The sequence below is a fragment of the Magallana gigas genome, chromosome 3 (genome assembly GCF_963853765.1).
Source record: "Magallana gigas chromosome 3, xbMagGiga1.1, whole genome shotgun sequence".
Classification (NCBI taxonomy): Eukaryota; Metazoa; Mollusca; class Bivalvia; order Ostreida; family Ostreidae; genus Magallana; species Magallana gigas.
This window is the reverse complement of record NC_088855.1, coordinates 45,949,973-45,972,824: the sequence shown is the minus strand read 5'-3', so window position 1 is coordinate 45,972,824 and position 22,852 is coordinate 45,949,973. Positions and strand designations below refer to the sequence as shown.

At 31.6% G+C, this 22,852-nt stretch overlaps 2 protein-coding genes across 5 annotated transcripts; one reads left to right on the top strand and one right to left on the bottom strand.

Moving 5' to 3' along the window:
• Positions 1-378: 378 nt before the first annotated feature.
• LOC105325972 (coiled-coil domain-containing protein 42 homolog) lies at positions 379-11,065 on the bottom strand. 2 transcript variants are annotated; one of them, XM_011425789.4, is made up of 9 exons: positions 10,894-11,065; positions 10,646-10,751; positions 10,393-10,497; positions 9,852-9,937; positions 9,148-9,319; positions 6,537-6,611; positions 6,142-6,299; positions 5,016-5,100; positions 379-913 (listed from the first exon to the last, which is right to left on the bottom strand). In XM_011425789.4, the coding sequence occupies exons 1-9, from the start codon at positions 10,947-10,949 to the stop codon at positions 818-820; spliced, it is 939 nt and encodes a 312-aa protein (XP_011424091.1). In that variant the 5' UTR covers positions 10,950-11,065; the 3' UTR covers positions 379-817. The 2 variants fall into 2 exon arrangements, with proteins under 2 accessions (XP_011424091.1, XP_011424090.1); XM_011425788.4 differs by having other exon boundaries at positions 379-1,083; positions 10,894-11,064.
• Positions 11,066-11,584: 519 nt separating this feature from the next.
• Positions 11,585-21,232, top strand: LOC105325973 (protein NipSnap). Of its 3 annotated transcripts, none has more exons than XR_002199349.3 (10): positions 11,585-11,742; positions 12,421-12,596; positions 12,983-13,028; positions 13,600-13,691; positions 15,197-15,267; positions 15,733-15,873; positions 16,130-16,161; positions 16,980-17,077; positions 17,912-18,006; positions 19,918-20,001. XR_002199349.3 is itself a non-coding variant. In XM_011425791.4 (10 exons), exons 1-10 carry the CDS (start codon positions 11,651-11,653, stop codon positions 21,037-21,039), a joined length of 894 nt encoding a protein of 297 aa, XP_011424093.2. In that variant the 5' UTR covers positions 11,585-11,650; the 3' UTR covers positions 21,040-21,232. The 3 variants fall into 3 exon arrangements, 2 of the variants coding, with proteins under 2 accessions (XP_011424093.2, XP_011424092.2); XM_011425791.4 differs by lacking the exon at positions 16,980-17,077 and adding an exon at positions 20,975-21,232; XM_011425790.4 differs by lacking the exon at positions 17,912-18,006 and adding an exon at positions 20,975-21,184.
• Positions 21,233-22,852: the final 1,620 nt, after the last annotated feature.

The following is a 22,852-nucleotide window of genomic DNA, read 5'->3' as shown; positions in this document are numbered from 1 at the left end:
TGATATCTGCAGGTATGAGTTTAAAACTGAAATTAATGTTTAACATCTTAGATTGGTATCTGTATAAGCTGTAAATCATGAAACTAAATAAATTTGCGTATTTAGCTCATTAACTATCTTAAATCAACAATCTATCACCTGGAGCTATGCAGTGCTTTTTGGAGGATATCCTTTTTAATTAACTTACTGTCTGGGTTCTTTATACATCAGAGAGAATTTAGATTAACCACTGAATAGTATACATGGGGAAATTTGATTAAAAGGGACCTCTTGGTCAAGGTTCTTGTGATTATTCCTTCTACGTTAAAAGGACACATGAACTAAATGCATAAATAACCCCCTCCCCCTTTTATGGCATAACAATTAACAAAAGAATCATACATCTATAATTCATTTATTGTATAACAAAGTGAACAAAATGTATATTTTCTGATTATAAACATAAAAAACATGCAGTTAACAAACCAAAGAAAATAAATCTTGCACTCTTCATCCATATCCACTCATTCCTAGAATTGGCAGTTATACACACAGTATCACAGCTACATGTAGGTGATAGACAGTTGCACACATGGTGGCCGGAACACTAATTCCTCAACTAAAATTTGTTTTTTGAGGAAATTAATTAAATCTTGTTGAATCTGCTTACCGGTATATATCTTCACTCAAAACAAGTAAACTGTGACCAAATATTGTAGATAATAAAAGTGGTGCCAAATGAAAATGCACCAGTTTCCATTCTAAAAATATTTTTGCTTGTTTTTGTTTTAATCTCCAAAACAATAAATATGTAACATTGAACTGAACATGACTCAAATCAACTAGAAGAAGGAGGGACAATCGAAGTTCCAGGCAATTCCATTCGCTTGATTTCATTGGTAATGGTTGTTAAATCCTGCACAAACATTTTTATCTGAAAGAAATATATATAATAGTTCATAGATTTAAAGGATGATATATAGTTTGGTGAAAGATGATGGAAACTCTTTAACTGGAGGAGGGAGGAATGTATGTTGAATTGTAGGTGTCTGATCGCTTTAATTCCCGAACAATGTCTGACAGATCTTCCAAAAACATTTGAATCTGAAAAAGAGAAATAAAAGAAAGGTGTGACATGAGTTTGGACCAGAAAAAAATTTGAATTCCTAATAAATTTCATAATATTGTATTTTAGAAAAGAACTTTTATCTAACTTACAAGAACAAAGTTGAAGTTTTTTTTGTTACTGATTTTTTTTGAAAGCTTACTGTAAAGCTGCAAACAATGCTTAAAAGCAAGACAGCCATGCAAATATTGCCCCAAAATTTTACGGTTGACATCGCTAACCAAATTACACATGGGTATATTGAATTAAAAAATACTAAGGGCAGAATTACGCAAACTAATACTATAACCATGCGAGTGGCAAGCACAGCGTAACTACATAACATGACGTCTCACCTGAAATAAATCTGAAATTGTGGCAGCCCTTCTGGTCTGGCAGGAGACGATAATTAGTAAGTGATATTACATTGTGGGGGTTATATTTTGATCACAAACTGCATCACACTAGCTCAGACACGTATATAGCTACCACAGGCATGAAATATATCTACTACCCTGACTAGTCTAGGTCAAATATCTAACTTCTAAACTGGTGTTGATTTGAATTTTGGATGTAAATCCTTTTTATGATGACTCACTCATTCAAATAAAAATTAATTGAATACTTAATTTTGTGAAAATCAGAATTGTTTGAATTTCCCTCTTGCAAATTTAACAATTATAATGATTTCAATGATATGCCTTTAAGTCAGAATATCAACCAAATCTACAACAATACTCTATTTACACTTCAGCCTAGGGTGGCATGCACCCCGGTTTATATGAAGTCATTGCCATCAATTATGATCTTAAAATACTGAAATATCAGTAATCTAAGGGGCATGGTCACGATTTTGGTCAAAAGTTATTTTTCCGATTTTAATATTTACAATGCTTCAGAAAGGCATTTTTAATAGGCAATCGAAATTTGAGTCTCATTTGTTGAGTTATAAGCAAGTTACAGAGCTTGAAACTATTCGCTTTGTAAACAAAGCGTTTATTTACATTTTGAACGTTGAAGTAAAAATTTCATTTTTAAACCTAAAACGAATGTGTTAAATGTTAGGAACTGTATATCTATGCTTAAAATAAATAAAAAGATAGACAAATATAAGCTGGAAAAAGATTTTTTACTGGTATATAGAACCTATGTAAACAAAAACAGGGCACAAGCCTTGTTTACATGACAAAGAATTGTGAGCCCTGTATCTTGCTTAAAACTCTACGAATGACTCTCACATTTAATTTGATCATTAGAAATGCATGCATTTCTAAATTAAAGCATTGTAAATAATAAAAACATAAAAATAAAATTTGACCAAAATCGTGACCATGCCCCTTTAAATCTTCTACAGTAACTGGTTTTTTTTTAAACCTAGCAATTATTTAAGGTAGATTCTAACAGGGTTGGCCGGGAAATACCAGTGCTGGGAATTACCGGTGGTAAATACCGGTATTTCCTATCCCGGTCAATACTACTGTTTTTCACTAATGTGGGAAATACTGGGAAATACAAATTTATAATCTTTATTTCTTTAATTTTTTCAATGCAAAACGTATGTTTATGATAAAAGATATTAACAATAAGCATCAAAAACCAATTTATCCTACTTTCCCATTTCACTGCCAGTTCATGAATCTTAAATTCACCAATCACCTATTCCCAAAGACTTCTATAGCTGCTAAAGTACAAATTTTAGTCCAGCTTTTTGAACTTCAAGTTTTCTGTTTTACAGATTTATAATTCAAATCACAAAATAAACTGTTATAATTACTGTAACAATTAAATAATCACACATGTTGTTATAATAAATGACACTTGACAGTTTTGTGCTCCTGTTTAGGGGAGATATATACTATGAGTGGGGCTGATTGGCTTCTTCTTAGGTGTGTTGCATACTGAGGTAGTGACACAGTCACACTTTATTTTTCACAATTTTCTTGCACCATTTTCACATTCACCAAATAACCAGAAAAAGGAACTTTTGATATCATGTTTATGATAACTGTATAGATTCACCTATACCTGACTAGTCTTAAAAACAAAATAACAATGTTGTCAATGAATGAATCATGTTTGGAGTATTCATAAGAAGATAACCAATGCATTACTGGGCAGTCAAAACTTGTTAAAATCAAAGAACATGTATTAATAAAATGTCAAAAAGCTGACAAGGTGTACTATTGTCTACATCCCTACAGATTTGATTAAGACTAATGTCTAAGTATGAAGTACTATAATATGTAGTTGTACTTTATTTCCCAGTATTTCCCGGGAAATACCAGTAATTCCCGGGAATTACCAGTATTTCCCACCGTCCTGGGAAATATGAGTATTTCCCGCTTTTTTGCCAACCCTGGATTCTAACCTAAGCATGTTGTAAATCTATTATCCATTTTCATAAAGACTTTTAGTAATAGTTCTGATGAGAATTGGATAAGCCTTTACAAACCATGCACTCCACTCATGAATGGAGTGCAGCAGTAAAAATCCACAAAGGGACAGTAATGGTCATTGATGTTTGACAAAATTGTATGTTTTGATAATTCTACATGTATTAATTAATCTAGCTTTACTTGCCATGTAAATAATTAATATCAATTCAATGAAATATATATGGAGACTCAACATTCCGTCCATTTTCTCAATCAATCTATAACTGAAAGGGTTTGTATCCTTGTAAAGATTTTAAATGATTATATACTTAAGCTTAATTTGCAAAAAATAAAAAATTGTGTGCACATGTTAATACCGGTAGTTGTTTTTTTGGATAAGCAACTTTGAAGTGGTCATATCGCTTAAAATCCACATCTCTTTATTATTATTTTTTAGCATATTATACATTGCTTTAATGCATGATACTATGCTACATATTTAAGAAAATAGAAATTTTCAAATTTCCTAGACTAATTTTTCAGTTGATAATTTGATACTTTGAAATAAGTGATATGGATTAAGTAATATCAGTAGCTCTTGCAGATAAATACAGTCTAAACACTGATTAATATATATACACACAGATTTAAGTAATTTACATGCAAAGAACACAAAACACGTAAACTTGTGAAATGTGAGCATTAGTAAGCAATTATCACAATTTGTCAATGTTCTGGAACTCAATAACTGAAATGAAAACTAAATATTAATGCAACATAAATTATGTTAACCGTTCTGAGAGAATTAATATAAAGTATGTATATAAATATTATGCAACCAAAAACTTATTCAGATCATATTTGAAAAAAAAACTTTAAAGAAAAAATGAAGATATAGAGTACATTTAATAAGAATATGGTCTAACAGTTTCTCTGTATTTAGTTGTTTAAACAGATGGATTGTAAGCTAACTTGTGACAAGAAAAGAGAAAAATATGACAGTTTTCACAAAAATATGTGAGATAAATAGGTGAGGTTTCAGAATAGCAGTCCATTGGAAAATATTATTGAGAGATAAAAATGACATGCTATATTTTGTGGTACAGTATTTGTTCAAATGATTTTAATGAAAATTTATAACTCTAGAGGAGAATTATTGATCAAGTTATTTTTTTTTCATCATTCGTGAACTTTAATCTCAAACTATTGATGATAATGGAATTGGAAATCTGAAAATATTTGGAAATTCTTCAAAGTTTAATTTTGTTATAGGAAGAGTTTGTGAAATGATGTTTAAAGGGAGAGGAATGAAGGTTAAGACATCAAAACCATAACAGAAATTTTTAGAATTAAGGTATATGTATTATGCCAAAGAATAACAGGACAAACAAGGGAAAATGAACACAGGGAAAGTGAGTTGTGATAAACAGACTGATTTCCATGGCACAAGCTCTTTGATTTCTGGAAGGTTGTCTTTTTTTTAATATACATGTATAAATATTTATGGGATTCATCAAATGAATACATAGTACTGCTGAGTATGAATGCCAACATACCTGGTTCAATTGCTCTGATGTTTCCTCCTCATCTGCAGACTGCTTTTGATGACGCTTGACTAACTGGTACAAATTATGGGCTGCCCTGTACATAAAAATAGCAAAGAATTATCATAAAAATCTTTCTTTTCATTCATCATTAAGTGATTTTTGCTATTTACTGCTTCTTCAAGGGAGACAATCCAAGTAATCAATTTAAAAAATCATATTGAAGATGCTTTAATATGGTAAATGAAATAAATTAAAATTATGTTATCAATGAGTGGGTGTATGAATGATGCTATTTGTAAAAATACCCTGTATCAAAATTTATTCAGTATATATAATGTCAACTTATAGATTCCAAGGCTCCCCAACCTTGGCTATAAGAATTATAACTTCTACATGTTCTGGGGTAATAAAAACAGTTGTTTTAAAAAAAAAAAAAAAATTGTGTTATCAGATATTTATATTTGTCGTAAATGTTTTGCTGTTTAATGCATTTCTACGGTAATTGAATTTCGGAGCAAAGAATTATTTTTGGTATGGTCAAATATCTGCCCCCAATTTTATCCAATTTCTAAATAGTGTTGTGTGAAAATCAATCTTCATAAATCATTGTACAGAGGATGCTTATCACTTTAATCTTGATTTTAGTCATCATTGCTCATTCGCTGTTTATTTATGATGTCACTTAAATGACTAAATTTCCACAATTTTGCAAACAAATGAAAATATTAATTGTCATTTTTTCTTAAAAATATTTTGCATTGGGAAGTATAGAGCCCAGGTCTGCTCAAGTACGATTTTAGCATATGTTTTTCTTCATATAATTAAACACATCATACTAAAAAAGGATACTTGAGCAAGCCTGCGCTCGATGTTTCCCAGTCGAAAAAACCCTCGGAAAACACCCATATTTTAAAATTGCTTCAAAACATCAATTTATCAAAATAAGACAATCTTCATGATGTCATTTCAACGCTATGAGTCACTGTACATGGTGATAACCTTTTACACATTTATTTCCGATATGATTTCAAGTATATTCTACTTTATTTTCAAAGCTTTTTAAAAAAAAATTAATTTGGTGGCGAAAATGCATAATACCGCACATAGTACTTTAAACCATATTTTTCTTGCTCACATTTTTATTCTCCCAAGTTCCAATGTTTTCTCAGCAGACGTATTCTTGATACGTGTCCATTCATTCTCCCACTTCACAGCCTCACTCTGAGCAGTGTCTAACCTAGTTTGAAGTCCTGAGAGTTCATTGTTAAATGAAAGAATTTCGTTGTCTTTTTCCTGAAGAAGAAAAAAATACCTGGTTTAATGGTTTATAGAAATTTTGAGGGAAAAAGCTTTCTAAATGTGATGCACATATTCTATATCTAAACAATACATATATTTAGTTTATTAATAGGTTAAAATACATATTATTTTTATCAATGGGTTTAAATACTTATTCTATTTATTAATGGAGTAAAATAATGTTCATTTACTGATCATTTAAAAAATGAAATTACAAAGTATTAATTTTACCTCAATGTATTTCAATAAGTTTTGTCTTTGCTTTTCAATTATCTCTTGATTCTTTGTTTCCCTTTCCAATAAATCCTGCAATGTGGTAAAAGAAAATAACTATATAATATCTGGAACTTGCATGTACATTGATAAATATGACTGCTATCTATAACTACCATTACAATGAGTGCAAGTACATCTTATTGAATATAAATCCCAAACATAGGTAATCACAGATTACAAAGCTCACCGAGACGAGACATCACCCTATTGAGACTTCACCTTTATGAAACCACCTTTATCATATTAAATGAAAATCATACTTTATGATCTTGGATATTCATGGAGTCTGTTTCGACACAATATCGTATATCATCTCTTAAAAAATTGTATGTAATCACATGTTCATATGTTAATCAATACAATAATATAAAATTAAATATTGCATCCTATCATATTTATAACATATATCATATAATACAATAAAATACCATTATAAACAATGATGAGATATGATATTGTAACGTATGATATGACATTGTATTGTGTTATGTACGTTATTTTATTTGATCACATAATACAATATCATAATATATAAAACAATATAGTATTATATTACAATATCATATTACATAATACATCATAACATTGAAACATATGATATCATATTGTATAAAATAGTATGATATTGTATGATACTGTATCATTTTTTATACATAATATGATATTGTATCAAATGATACAATATAATTTGATATGTACAACATTGTATCATATCAAATGATACAATATTATGTGATTAAGTAAAATATTATATAATACAATATTATATTATACATATTGTATCATATGATACAATAATATATTTTACAATATCAAACAAAACAATTTCATGTGATGTGAAAATATATCATATTATAAACCAATATCATATTATACAATATCGTATGATACGATATACAGTATCATAATATACAATACTATTCATAACGATATCATGATACAATATCATAACATAAAATATAAAAAAAAAATTGATACAATATCATATCGTATCATATAACTTTTTATAATATTGCATATGATATTATATTGTATCATATTAAACAATTTTGTTTCATACCATACAATTCTATATCATAGGAATCATGTTATATCATTTATCAACAAACACATCTATCTATCGAGCAGGTTTGAGTGAGGTAGAAGATTTCTTTAGCATCCTTGATAATGGAGATCAGGCTCTGCATCTGAAGCAACCTCTGCGTTTCATTTATAATATAGTTAAATCAACTATGCAAGCTATCATCTATAAAACATGTGACTTGTTCAAAAAAACTAAACCTCATCCAGCATCCGAAACCTATGGCTCAGATTCAGCATTCAAGCCTGTCAGGTGCATCAGTATACATAAGACGCATCTCCATGCAAGTTTGGTGAAGTTCAGACCAGTAATAACTAAGATATCATCATCAGAGGGCACTAGCAATTAAAACCTTAACCTGCTCCAGCATCCGCAACCTATGGCTCAGATTCAACATCCATGCCTGTCAGGTGCATCTGTATCATAAGACACACCATCCATTCAAGTTTGGTGAAGTTAGGACCTGTAATAACTAAGATATATTTTTTAGCATCCTTGATAATGGAGATCAAGCTCTGCATCTGAAGCTTCCTCTGTGATTCATTCATATTACAGTTTAATCAACTATGCAAGTTTGAAATAGTACTATTATCTATTAAACATGTGACCTGTTCAAAAAAACTTAACCATATCCAGCATCTGAAACCTATGGCTCAGACTCAGCATTCAAGCCTGCCAGGTGCATCAGTATCATAAGACGCACCATCCATGGAATTCTGGTGAAGTTAGGACAAGTAATAACTAAGATATAATCATCAGAGGGACCTGTTTAAAAAAATTTAACCAGCTCTAAAAACCTTAACCTTCTCCAGCATCCGAAACCTATGGCTCAGATTCAGCATTCAAGCCTGTCTGGTGCATCAGTATCATAAGATGCACCATCCATGGAAGTCTGGTGAAGTTAGGACAAGTAGTAACTAAGATATAATCATCAGAGAGCACCTGCAACAAAAACTTTGACCTGCTCCAAAAACCTTAACCTCCTCCAGCATTCGAAACCTATAGCTCAGATTCAGCACTCAAGCCTGTCTGGTGCATCAGTATCATAAGATACACCATCCATGCAAGTTTGGTGAAGTACGGACCTGCAGTAACTTAGATATTGCTATCAAAGGGCACCTGCAACAAAAACTTTAACCTGGTCCAACAACCTTAACCTCCTCCAGCATCTGAAATTTAGGACTCAGATTCAGCATCCAAGTCTTTCAAGTCCATAAGTAGGTCCAGATGCATCATCCATGCAACTTTGGTGAAGATAGGACAAGTAATAGCTTAGATACAGGACCTGCAACAAAAACTTTAACCAGGTCCGGACGCCGACGCCGAGGGTATAGCATAAGCTCCCCCTGACTTCGTCTCGGTGAGCTAAAAAGGTTTAATCTTGATAAATACCATTCAGTAAATAATTTTGTATTAATTATGGATCTTGCACTGTAGGTTTATATGTATATATAACTACATTTTGGATCCCTTTAATCATTTTACCTCATGAGTGGCTACCAGTGTATCATGCCTGGCAATTATATCCCTCATTTCATGGAACTCCTCTCCAGCCTCCAAAGCTTTTTCCATATATTTGTGATAAATTTTGTACTTTTCTAACTTAGCTTGAAGTTTTTCCTTTGACTTAACAAGTTCTGCTCTTTCTTGCTTCAATCTATTTTTTGAAAATGAAAGAAAATGAATAAATTAATACGAAAGCATGTGAAAATTAAAAATGGTTATTAATCAAGTTTAACAGCCCTTTTCTTTTTATAAATAAAGTCCCTCATATATACACAGATGTTTTTAATGGGAGCTATAATATATTAGTAAAGGATATGCAATCCTCTACTTATTCACATTTGATTATGTTTATCAAATATGGATAAAACAAAGCAGAGAAAGGTAGCCCCGATCCTTTCCATATAACCTTTAATGATAGAACAATGACTGAATTTGAAAACTGGGCCAAAGAGGAGTCTGTTATGTTCAATTTGTTACAGATCGTGAGAAGTTCTATAAATATATTGATTATATTCAATGTTAACACAAGTTTACCTTCACTCTGTGAAATATTTTACTGACTCTAATTAATTAAAACTGCAATAGTCATCGTAGTTTTGAGTGAGCTTTTTTGTTTTCTTCACCCATTCAACTTTGACTAAGTTAAGATTTGACTTTGAGAATCATCGATCATGTTTCCTTACTTATCAATCTCTTTATCCTTCTGCTTCTTGGAATCCCTTTCCTCTTCTGCTTTTTTTAATGCCCTGGCTTTCTTTGAATCATTTTCCTGGAAATTCACAACAAAAGATTCAGGTTATAAAATGTTTGAAGATATCAAAGTTCTATACATTTGTATCATGATTAATAAAGAATACGGTAACTATTGTCTGTTATTGCAAGTTATTGCTTCCATCACCTTTTGTTGATTTTTAATTGACATAATTAATGATACCTGTCAATGAAATACAATTCAAATCGATAACCGGGAGAATTTGACACAAACAAAAACAAACATGGGAATTAAATGTCTACATTTTTTCTTCATTCAAGAGTACTTGGGACACCTCGTACAATTTTTTAACGTTATCATTCAGAGTGGTAGAGAAGGTGTTTCGGGACAAATAATCTGGACATTTTTCCTGCTAGTGAATGGACGTAGTTTAGGCACAAGGTATTTATTATGCAAACACTGGTGAAAGCATAAACTTGGGAGAGTGTATAGTATTTGTTGGTTTAACATACCTTTAGAAAGTGGTCAAACTTTAATAAAGATTCCTTTAGCTGACACTCCTTTCTTTCAAGTTCTTCTCTTCTCTGTTGCAAGCTTTCCATTTTCATTTGAAATTCCTATTTCAATGCAAGAATATACTGTTAATTGCAATTAAAATTCAGATGAAGGTATGTACATGTTGATAAACTGTCCACTTATTTGACTATCATGCATATTTTTCTCTTATTGAATAATAAAAAAATCATCTCAATCGTTATAGGCTACCTCTTTCTGAGCTGCAAGTGCTTGCTCCACTTCCTGCATTTCTCTTCTTTTTTCAAGAAGTCTTGTTGCTGGAGTGAGATGGTCATCTTCTCTCTCAGGCATTTTACTGTAAACATTTGTTCAAGCAAAATCAACATAACAAAATTAAATATCTGAAATATCAAATGCTTTAAATGAAAACTTTATTCCGAGGAAATTCTAGCTACATATGTTAAAACACAACTTCGTGTAATACACATCCTACTTACACGAGGAGTTTATCCTCAAATGTTGTTCTAAAGTATTCCTCTAAATTAACAGTCATTTTGAAATCTTGTCAATTTCCTTCTCTGTGAACGTAGAATTCTTTAAATTTAAATGTTTAATCTTCAAAATATGTTTACATCGCCGCCATTGAAAGCTTGACACTTGTTGTTATGGTGAAAGAAAGTCTAATATCAGGTGTTGTATATGATGACCTGAGTAAAGTCTAATTCTGATTGCAATTATGACAGAACACGTCTCCGATTTAAAAGAAATAAATTTGCAATGGAATATAACTTTATATTTATTTTTTGAATACCTGTAAAAATTAATACAAATACAATTATAACGAAATATCTGAAAATATGTCTATGAATTCAGTGCAATCTATCAAATTTATAATACCCATTAATGGCTTTTTTGGCCATTATATTTCAGATTAAAAAAGGGGGAAAATACTAAAAATTGTACTGATAAAAACGTCGCCTTCTTTAGTATTTGTTAAAATATGCTGACTACAAATAGATAAATTTGGTACTTTTCGCGTATTTATGATAAAAACTTGAAAAATCATTTTTAAAAAATACTACAAAAATCTTATTAAAAATGAATATGATGTGTGATTTTAAATAAATTATATATTTAAACATTTATAATTTAGTCTCAGCTATAAAGTTCCTTTTGCCGAACGTCTTGAAGCCGAAGTTTGTCGAATGCCGCTTTGACCTTCAACTTTCGGTTTGAGAGCGAGGTAATGGAAACATGAACACTCCGGTTATGGCGAGAGTTTTGCGGAGTACCGCGGGCTTTGCTCTCAGAAATAAGACACGCGTAGCATCCTTCGTATCACAAAGGTTTGGAATACTATGTAGATAACTGTTGATATGAAGATCTGGAAACGTAATCAATGAAAAATATAAATTTTAACTTGTTATAGTAGCCCTGACAGTGACTTCTGATTCTTTAATTTTTAAAATTTAATCCAAAGTGTGCTGCAATGTCTTTTATTGAAAGTTAATTCAAAGGATATCTTGCTTGCTCCAATATGAATTAATATTTTTCTATATGCTTTGTCCTGCACAAAATGCCAAAAGTTTAGTTTGCTCCAGTGTTTCAATGACATGCATAAGGATGATGTTGTTTTTGACATTTTGTCCCTTTATGTAGAACATCTCTTTAATTATTTGATGGTCAACGATATTGATTGTAGTGAAGGTTGTTTGCTGAAACTGGTAGCCTCCCATGAGCCACTTTCAAAGCAAACTCGGAAATGTTATTCCAAAGTCAGAGGCATGTTCATCAGAAGGGGTTGCAAGCACGTGCCAAAATTCCCTTTACCAATAACACAAATTTGAAAAGGTTACAAGCACTTGCCATAAATCCCTTTACCAATATAACACAAATTTTAGAAGTGCTCGCGAGCACCTGCTCTGCTGAACTTGCTCTGGTGTATGGCTAAAAAACAAACGTGCATTAAATGTACTATACTTTATTTAATGGGCATCTTATGAATATAACTGATTTATTTACAGATGCCTTTCAACATCACCTGTATTACAAGATGATGGTGAAAAAAAATCTTTTGCAACAAGGCAGGTTCAGTTTATCAAGTCAATTTTTGATAAATCAGACTTTGGACCATATGAAATTCAAAAGGAATCTCACTCGAGCCAGCTGTCAGATAAGGAGAATGTGTATGAAATCCAGTGTAAGTCTGTGTATTCCTATAATGAATTTTAATGGCATTCAGATGTGTTCAATTTTTACTGCCTTCTGACTTGTTGGCTGTGTTCAGGATCATTACATCTACATAACTCTGAGTAGCTAGCCTATATGATCTTGAGCAATATGCTAGCTTGCCATAACAAGGGCTAGTTTGTACTTTGCATTCAATACAACTTAGATATATCTAGCCTAGTAACTTTATTATCTGCTGCAATCTTGAATGTAGCACTGTGTAGTCAGTGTATATGTATTTATCCATTGAACTTTAAGATTAATTCTGAAATGAACTGATGTGTTTTATACATGCATGGGTATGAAATGCATGTATTAATTAAATTGTATGTCTATCCTCCTGTTTATATGTTTCAGTTCATGCTGTGAAGCCTGAAGATATGGAAGAATATTTAAAACAATTGTAAGATATTTTTCAAATCCTCAAATAGAATAACATTGGAGGAAATGTTTTAAAATGTTAAAAAATCAAAACTATTAAGGTACCTCACTACACCTACACTTATACTTTTTAAGACACTACGTCACAAGATGGCGATTTAAATGTTTTGTTAAATTGTTTAAATCTTTCGATTTGGTTGTATATCGTCGTAGCTCAGTGGTTAAACTAAAGTATTGGGCTTCTGAACCTCAGATCATCGAATCAGCCTGGAGCCTTTGTTCATGTTAACTGAATTAAATTTTTGAAAATGTAATTTTTCATCCAAAATTGCATATTCTTTGCCTATCATACTTAAATAATTCTTATCCATTATGATATCTATCATAATCAAGTAATTTTCTGCTGCTTTGAAACAATATTTCACGGTGTAGTGTAAGTGAGCCACCTTAAGACCAAATAAAAGATTAATGTAATGTGAAATGTGCTTGATTTTCATTAGTTCACAATACAATTGCCAACTTTTCACAAGTAATATTAAAAGAGTTAAATAATCTGAAACAAAAACCTTTTAACTAAAGAATATTTTCAACAGCTCTAAATTTCAAGAACTGATGCATGAAAAGAAAACAGGTGCTCATTTGATTGGCAGTTTCACAGTGGAAATTGGAGATCAAGATGAAGCAAGTAAGTAGCTGGAAATCCAATTTCTTTTTTTTTAATAGCTTACCTGAGCCGAAGGCTCAAGTGAACTTTTCCTATCAAAATATGTCCGTTGTCTGTTGTTGTCATTGTTGTTGTATTTCATAAACATTTCACATTTTCATTTTCTGCAGAACCACTGGGCCAATTTAAACTAAACTTGGCACAGAGCATCCTTGGGGAAAGGGCATTTTAGTTTGTTCAAATAAATGACCAAGTCCCTTTAAAGGGATTCATCCAAAATTTTACTTAGTAGTACATACTAGAGAAAAATCTGTAAAAAATTTCTACCAAAAACCATTGGACCAGAAAATATGTAACTTGTGTGGAAGTATCCTCAGGTAGTATAGATTTAAGTTGTTCAAATAATGACCCCTGGGGTGTGGGGTCAAATTGTTATGCAGGAATATATACATGTATATATATAGAGAGAGAGATTTTTTTTCTCAATAACCAATAAGCCAGAAAATATGTAACTTGTGTGGAAGCATCCTTAGGTAGTGTAGATTCAAGTTTGTTCAAGTCTTGATCCCTGGTAGTAGGATGGGGTCAAATTTTTACATACGAATATATAGAGAAAAGAGAAGAAATATTTTAAAATCCTCTCAAAAACCAATTGGGACCAAAATCTGTAACTTGTTTGGAAGCATCTTCAAGTGGTGTTCAAATCATGATCCACGGAGGTAGGGCCACATGGAGGGGTGTGTAATTTTTATACATGTATAGGAAAAATAATATGTAGAGAAAAAAAGCAATTCATTTGGAAACCAGTAATTTGTGTGGAAGTATCCTCAGAGGTATGGTGGGGCCACAATGGGAGTCAAATTTTAACATATGGTTATAAAGAATTTTTTTTAAAAAATCTTCCCAGACACCATTTAACAAGAGCTGTAACTTGTGTGAAAGCATCCTCAGTTAATGTAGATTAAAGTTTGTGTAAATCATGATCCCAGGGGGTAGGATTGGGCCACAATGGAAGTTGGTGGTGGTGGGGGGGGGGGGGGGGGTTTGGAAATTTACAGAAGAGTATATTGAGGAAAATCTTTAAAAATCCTCTCAAAAACCATTTGGCAAAAAAAAAAAAATCCTCTCACAATGGAGTTGAATTTTTACTTTGGAATATATATAGAAAAATTTTCAATTTTAACTTGAGAATATGTGTAGAAAAATTTGAAATTTTTTACAAACAAGATATATTCTACTATTACTAAGTTGTCTAGATATTTTGTATTTAATACTCTAACAATGGTTTAAAGCTTTTCTGATCAGCTATGGCTATTGTTTCTCAGGTGAGCGATGTGGCCCCTGGGCCTCTTATCTTAGCAAATAAACCACAGACCTAAAAAGCCCAAAATATTCTCAATACTTTCATCACCTTTTTTTCTGACTGAATTGTTTTTCTCCCTAATTTGCTCTCTCATTATCTGATTCTTCGGCTGCTTAGTTGAGTAGGCAAAAATGTCCGTGCTACCAATGTTATATTGTTTCAGTTCATATTTGGGAATACAAAGGAGGGTATCCGGTTTTAAATAATGCGACGGAAATCTACAGGACTGACCAGGTAACTGGATTAAAAGGACAGCCGCTTTTATTTTGTCCAGTTGACTGGAGTTTTAGTTTTTGTAAGATGCCATTAATAATTGTCTATTTCCAGCACCAGAAAAGCAAGTATGATTTGATCATGAAGGGTTGCTGATTTGTTATTAGAAAATCCTTTTTTTTTGCCTTGTTAATACTGTATTTCATTGATTCCCAAATCTCACTTTCTAGTATATTATATAATAAATTTGTAATGCATTGTAAAACATTTTGATAGATTAAGATGTACATACTACTGTAGTTTACATTTGACATAATGGTAAAATTGTCATCATGCACAAAGTTAAAAAATTAAGGCGTTTAACAGAGACACTTGTGATTGTGATCCATTTGTTTGTCTTTCTGAAGAAAATACATTTTTATAGATCTTCATTAGAAATACTGGATTAGAAGATGAATTCAACAATTAAGTTTTTTTCATTAACAGGATTTTATAAACTTTCGAACAAGCAGGAACAAAATGCTTCGATACAGAAAGAATCAGATTCTTCTTCCTTTTAATTTCTGGCCAGCACCAGTACCAAGAGAAGGAAAAAATATCTATGAAATGAGAAGCTACACACTAAAGGTAGGAAAAGCAATATATACATGTACTTTGTATTTTTTTTTTTTTGAAAGATCAATTCATAAAATTCTGCATTTCCTAGAAATACTAAATTGCTGAATTATTGATAATACATGTAAAGAAATTAGTACATGATTTAAATACTTTACCATAGATATTGAATGTGGTTAACAAGCAAGATAGCAGTAGTTTTTGAGTCAGCTTTGTATTACCTATTTTAATTTCCTAAATGCATATTCACTGTTTTTAAAATTTTCAGCCAGGATCAATGATTGAGTGGTCAAATTGCTGGTTAGTATAGTTTTATTCTTAATCTCACACCATTGGATATATGATTTACATTTGGCAAGATTACTGTTTATAAACATGTTTAAACAATATTAATTCACTTACTGGTATATAGTCTTTCCTGGTTAATAAATAAACAGCTTCTTTGTCATATAACCTCTTGCCATTAAAAAAAAAAGACTTAATAACTATTATGTTTGAAGCAAGATTTTGCCTTTGAAACTCTGTGAACAACTTGATTGGTACCCTTATTCCCAATAACAACAAAAAAATGTATAAAAGATTTTTATAGCAATCTGCAATATATGTGGCTATAAGATATTCTTATTGGCATAAGAAAAACAAAACCTACTGGTACCTGCAGGATAACTAGATTTTCTGTACTGAGATTTTAAAGTTTATTTCGCTATATGTATTGGAAACAATTTTCATTAAGAAAATTTTTCAATATTGAGGTCTTAAGAAAAAGTTTAAACTTTTATCTCTTTGTGACATAAATTTTAATTCGATATGTGTCTGTAATTTTATTAAATTTAGTTGATAAAAAAGGTAAACTTGTTCAAGAAATTATTAAAACTTGTTGCTTATGACTCCCAAAAACTTGTATACAATTGTGAAATTAATTCAAATACATATTTATTGTATAAGATGCAGAATTTATCATATTTTCCCTCTGCATAGAATTTAAATTACTGGTACTACAAAATATGGTAATATGACATTCAGAAAAAGATATTCAAAGAATCCAGGACAGACTATCAAATTAGATGATTATCCCAAATGAATAATTTTCAAATTAGTAACAGAGAATTTTCTTGAAGGGCAAAAGGTTTACGATACCGCCAGGATAATGATGAGGTGGCAGTCTGTGGACTGTTCACTGATCTAGGTGACTTATTCACAGTGCACCACATGTGGGGTAAGTCTATCTACCAGGCATTACCCAGATAGACCTTAGATGTGTGGTAGTTTGTTGTTTTGTTTTTTGGACTATTATTGGTATTTGTTGTAAAAGTTTTGTACTACAGCCTAATTCCTACTTCTGCATTTCAATTTTGTTTCACATCTTGCCTGTTTTTATTACTAATGAAAATCGTTAAGGTCGCAAGTCTTAAAATAATTCCTGAAATTTTAGAAAATGCACAGAATCATGACATGCCATGAATACAAGTAGTATGATAATCCAGATTTGTATACATACAGATTCAATAAATGTCCCTGAGAATTGCCCTTGAATATAAAACTTCTGTATTTCTTTAAATATGACTTGTAAATGTTTAGGAAAGTGTTAAAATAATCAAAAATTCAGTGCACAGCTAGAATGCCAAAGGGTACTACATGTATTATGAATGTATATTTACCTAAAGAGTAATTATACGTGTACAGGTATATTACCAGTATTGTTTCATCTTACAAATGAAACAGAATCTTTTGAGTCAATGATTAAGACTTACTCCACTATGCACTGTGCATAAACCTCATTGTCATCACAGGCGGTATTAACATTCCTATTAAAATGCTGTCATTTCCTAACCTTCATGAATGTTTAGACTCTTGATTCTCTATCCTTCCATAATTTTCTTTCTCTGCATCCATATTAAATACTCTAAGGTTTTATGACAAAAACTTCACTTGTTGTATGGTACCTTGAATTTGACAGCATTTTGATGCCTTTGCCTCAAATATACAGCATTTAACATTCATTATTGATCTATATACCTTAGTGAGCATTGCCTTTGTCTTGTTCATTAAGGAAGCGAGGTATAGAACACAGGCGAAGCAACAATGAACCAGTTGCTGGATTTTTTACCCACATAGGAGAGCAAAATGTTGTACATCATTTATGGGGTATGTCTTCATACACATTCTTTCACTATTTCCTGAATGCTACTCAGTGAAGATAACTCTTCTGTAACCTGACAGGTATATGCCCTTTTAAGAGAACACTCTGAAGTTATGGAGTTTCAGGAAAGTGTATAGTGTTTTCCTCTTATGAATTCAATGTACATGTTAGGTATTAATTTCAGTATCAGGTGATTACAATTGACTGTTCTATGAAGATATTGAAGGAATTTTGATATTATGTTTGAAATTGAAATACATGTATTTAAAATATATTTATTGCTAAAGTACATTTTGCATGTAAATGAAAAGTTTTGTAATTTAAAGCTTGTGAAAGTATCATGCTCCTCAAATAATGGATAATCCATTAGAGTAAATGGGCATTGCAGATATACCTGGTAGAAAAAAAATTATACAGTATGGAACTTTCGCGTATATATAGGCTTTCTTCATGATACACTGTCTGTATACAAGATACTAATTTTTTTTTATTGAAGTGCTTAGTTTAAATTATTAAGAAGTGTTTTTAAGTCTGCAGGCTAATGTCATGTAAGAGTCTTTTTAAATAAATCTTTATTCATTTAAACAAAAGGGTAAAAAAAACACATTTCCAATAACTTTGATTTCTAGAACAATTAAAAAGTGTTTTCCTGCAGTGCTGGCATAAGAGCAATTAATTTTTAGGAGTTGATTTTAATCAACTCTCCTATGCAGTTACTCTGGCAAACAAAGCACAAATCATCACCGCTGACAAGAGTTAGTTCTTAAAAATAATCGATAGATTCGATGTAATGTACGCTGACGCAATTTTTTAAAGTAAACTTATTGATAATTACCTTGAAAATAGTCAGATTTTAAATAGTACGAGCAATTTAGGAGTTTTTTGCAGTTGTATGTATTCCTACGCCAGAGTTCAATATAGTCTCATTCAACCATCGGCTGTCTCCGTACATCTCCAACAAGCAGAGAGTCAGTCTATAGTGAGAGGTCGCATCATCAAGCTATCACGTGACCTGGTATCTCTTACTTGTCGGATATTTACGGAGACAGCCGAGCATCTGGTTGAACGAGACTAGAGTTCATTATTGGTTGGATCCATACAATTTTTGAACTATTCCGAGTATCGATACATAGTTTGATGAAATCAATTCTATTTTTAAATATTAGACAACATGATTCATAAGAGGTTTTCTCGAAATTCTTGTCGAAAAAGTCCGAGAATTCATATTATAAAAATGTGCGTAATTCAAATACAGATTATAAACTACTTGCCAAGCAAAATAACATATCATTGAATTTAAGATAAATAATAATCGATAAAATCAACTCCCGTCAGTACTTCCGTACTTTGATTACATACATTTAAACAATAAAATGCTTTCTTTGGTAATTGGTGGGATATGAAGATAGTGACATTGCAGAAAAAAATACATAACCCTCTTTAGCGGATTATGTAAAATTTTCTGCAATGATGGCTATCTTCTCAACCCACATGAATCATCAAAGAAAGCATTTTATTGTTTATATTTACATCTTTCTTTTAACAAATTAATAAATTGATTGTAAGAAGTAGGTAAAATTCATTAAAGAACTGTTAATCTACATCAGCACTATCATGAAAAGAAACAGCCAAATTGTCTCCTATGAGAAATTGAGCCTGACATCATCATGATTTTTTTGTGCAGTCCATGATTTTTCTTACCTTGCTGTAGATTTTGACCAATCAATAAACGTGGCATGTAGATTTCAGTCTGGCTGTTCATTAGAGCTATATGGATTAACTATAAGTTTCCATAAGAAAAGAGGGAATTATGCTTGGTAGATGTAAATAATTATATAACTTTGAAGCAATACATACTTGTTTTAAATTGTAATTTGTGAGCGACATCATGTTACATGCATACATTGATTTGACAGGTTATAAGGATCTACAGACCAGGAAGGAGACAAGAGAAATGGCGTGGAGTAAGCCAGGATGGGATGAATGTGTGGCTTATACAGGTAAATGGACTTCTGTCATTGGACATTTTGTATCCTAGCTCAAGTATCCGGGTAATTTATGTGGGCTTCTGTGTTTCGTTCAAAGGGAAATCATATTATAAATTCTTTTCTTATGTGTTTTCAGGCTATAGGCGTTTCTCCATATTTTTTCACACTGCATTTTGTACAGTTTTCATTAGGAATAAGTAGGATTTGTTTGCTTGATATTTCATATAGTTTTTACTGTAAATTTTTAAAAATTTAAATTGATGCTATTGCCACTTTATTTACCTTTAAATATAAATAAAAGTAACGTAACAACGAAAGTCTAAATAAGTAAAAGTGAATCTTTTATTATCCAATCCCTTTCTAAAAAAGATATTCAACTTGATCCGTAAGGGTATGGTAGACTTAACCAATAGTTTCACCTCTCACCTCACCTCACCTAACCTTTTCGTGCCAGCTGGCACATAAGGCCCGGATACACAGCTGTGATCTTTCCTGCTCTGTAGTTCTGCGCCATGTTGTTTTTGGTCGGCCTACTTTCCTTCTTCCTTCTGGATGCCATGGCAGTGCGGTGGTACAAATTTTGTTGTTCTGCATTCATAGGACATGGCCAATCTAATTCCATTTCCTCATAAGTATGATGTCGCTTACTCAAGTTGTTTTTGTTCTCATGTAAAGTTCTTCTTTTGAAATTTTATCTGGCCATCTTACCCTTAGGATTTTTCTCGGGCATCTATTCTGAAAGGTGTTTATCTTTTTCTTGTCCCACTCTGTTGTTTTCCATGTTTCGCTGCCATATAATAAGACTGACAGGACCAGGCTCATGATCCGTAAGGGTGTGGTAGACTTAACAAATAGTTTACCATGGGAGATTGATATGACAGCTGGTAACAAAATATATGTAAATTTAGGAGAACATATTGTACTTTCCATAGACTAAGAAGTACATGTAAATCAGTAATGAATATGATCATGGTTTTCTTTTCAGTACCTCTTATACGCCAGATGAAGTCAAGGATTTTGATACCCACTCCATTCTCACCAGTACAATAGAGCACATCCTTATGGTTACCACGGCAGTCATAAAGAAACAGCTGGTACATGAATTACAGTGATACATACTTTAAACTGGATATAACAGGAGAAAATCTTTAAGTAAAACTGGCAGTTAGATGAGACTTAAATATTCTATGCTCTAGTCAACTGCCTCAGTGCTTTTTGAAGGAATCTATGAAATTGATATTTTGTTATTCTTGTTTATATCTTTTAATAGGCATGGGTTGTGTTGTTCAGGTCTTTATACATGTATACATGTAGTGCATGTACTGTATCTGTTTGGGTGCATAATACTGTAAACCTGCATAGATTTCACTTAAAAAGATTGAATTTTTAGCTGGTCATTTTCTTCTGTAAACAATACTGATTGAATATTCTGTAATGATGGACTGCATTTCAAATATCATAGATATGAAACCTATCGTTTAAGAATCCTTCAACAGCAATAGAAAGTGTTTGACCTTGAGTTTGTGCCGATGGCAACTTATTCCTTTCCATATGTACAAACACCTTTTTCAGCTGGAGTGCGCTGTACTACTCAACAGAAATATTGTACATGTATTTGATAAATAGACTATTTGTGCTGTTGCAGCAGTGTTATTTTTGTGATTTGATAGACTAAAAATAAATTATGACGTCATATCTTGTTATTTTGTATTCAAACCTGTCAAATTTTATCATTCTTTCTTGATTTTTTAAATTGGATTGAAATGTGAATGAAACCTTCGTATATGTTTAATTCCATTTACCGTTGTATTTATGAAAATAATACAATTATCATCATAATTGTAAGCACGTAGATATTAAAATACACATTATTGCACAAAAGTTCATGAATATACATTTGACAGTTATATTCAAATTTGATCCTAAGCTCCCTTGTTCTATAAAATTGTTGGAAAGGTACATGGGGTTGAGTGAATCATCCAATGATTCGTCTTCCCATAAAAGTAGAAGACGATCATTAATGTTTCAATTAATTAGGGCTTTCAATAATATTTCATCTGAAGAGATATAAATTGAAGTAAGTACTAGGAATTGCTAAATACCTGCCAAGCTAAACGAAACTAAGTATATAAGAAATGTCCAGAGATTCAAGATTTCATTCGGTGATTCTGTACCATCAGTAGTTTAAAACACAATTACATAATTATGTATGTCTGATATTTCACAGGCACGTGGGGTATGGACCCCAACCATCTTGTATATATTTTTATATGCATGATACTTTATCGATAATGTAACTTATTCATCGTTTTAAGCTTGTTTTTAAAAAAGCGCTCTTCGATTGACACTTCAAAAAAAGAAGCTCAGAGTCAAACTGGTTTCATTTTCTATAAAATAATATGCGAACCACAATGTATATTTATTGGAAGAAAGTGAGTATCGGCCTCAGTTTTTTTTTTATTAAAACATTAAAATATTAAAAATGTGAAATTAAGGGGGGCCGTCCATGCCTCGAGTGCCTGTGAGATAATATTTAGTCATTCCTTGCACATTTGCAGAAAGAAATACGATGGAGGGTTTGTTTGGCTTAATCTAATACTGCTTTTTAAAGTTGTGAACAAGGGATTATTTTTATGATTAAGTTTAAAATATCGTAATTGGAACAATATCTTTTTGTATATACGGGTATCTATTCTGGAGTTGGAGATTGTACAGTTTTCCTTTTCACGCGAGTGCGTGTGTGATAATTTGATTCGAAGCTCCTGGTAGAGCTCGAGAAAAATGTGTAAATATATATACATTAATTGTTCGTTTGATCATTAATGTTTATATGGGGGTTTTTGTTAGCGTTTCTTGTTTGGAA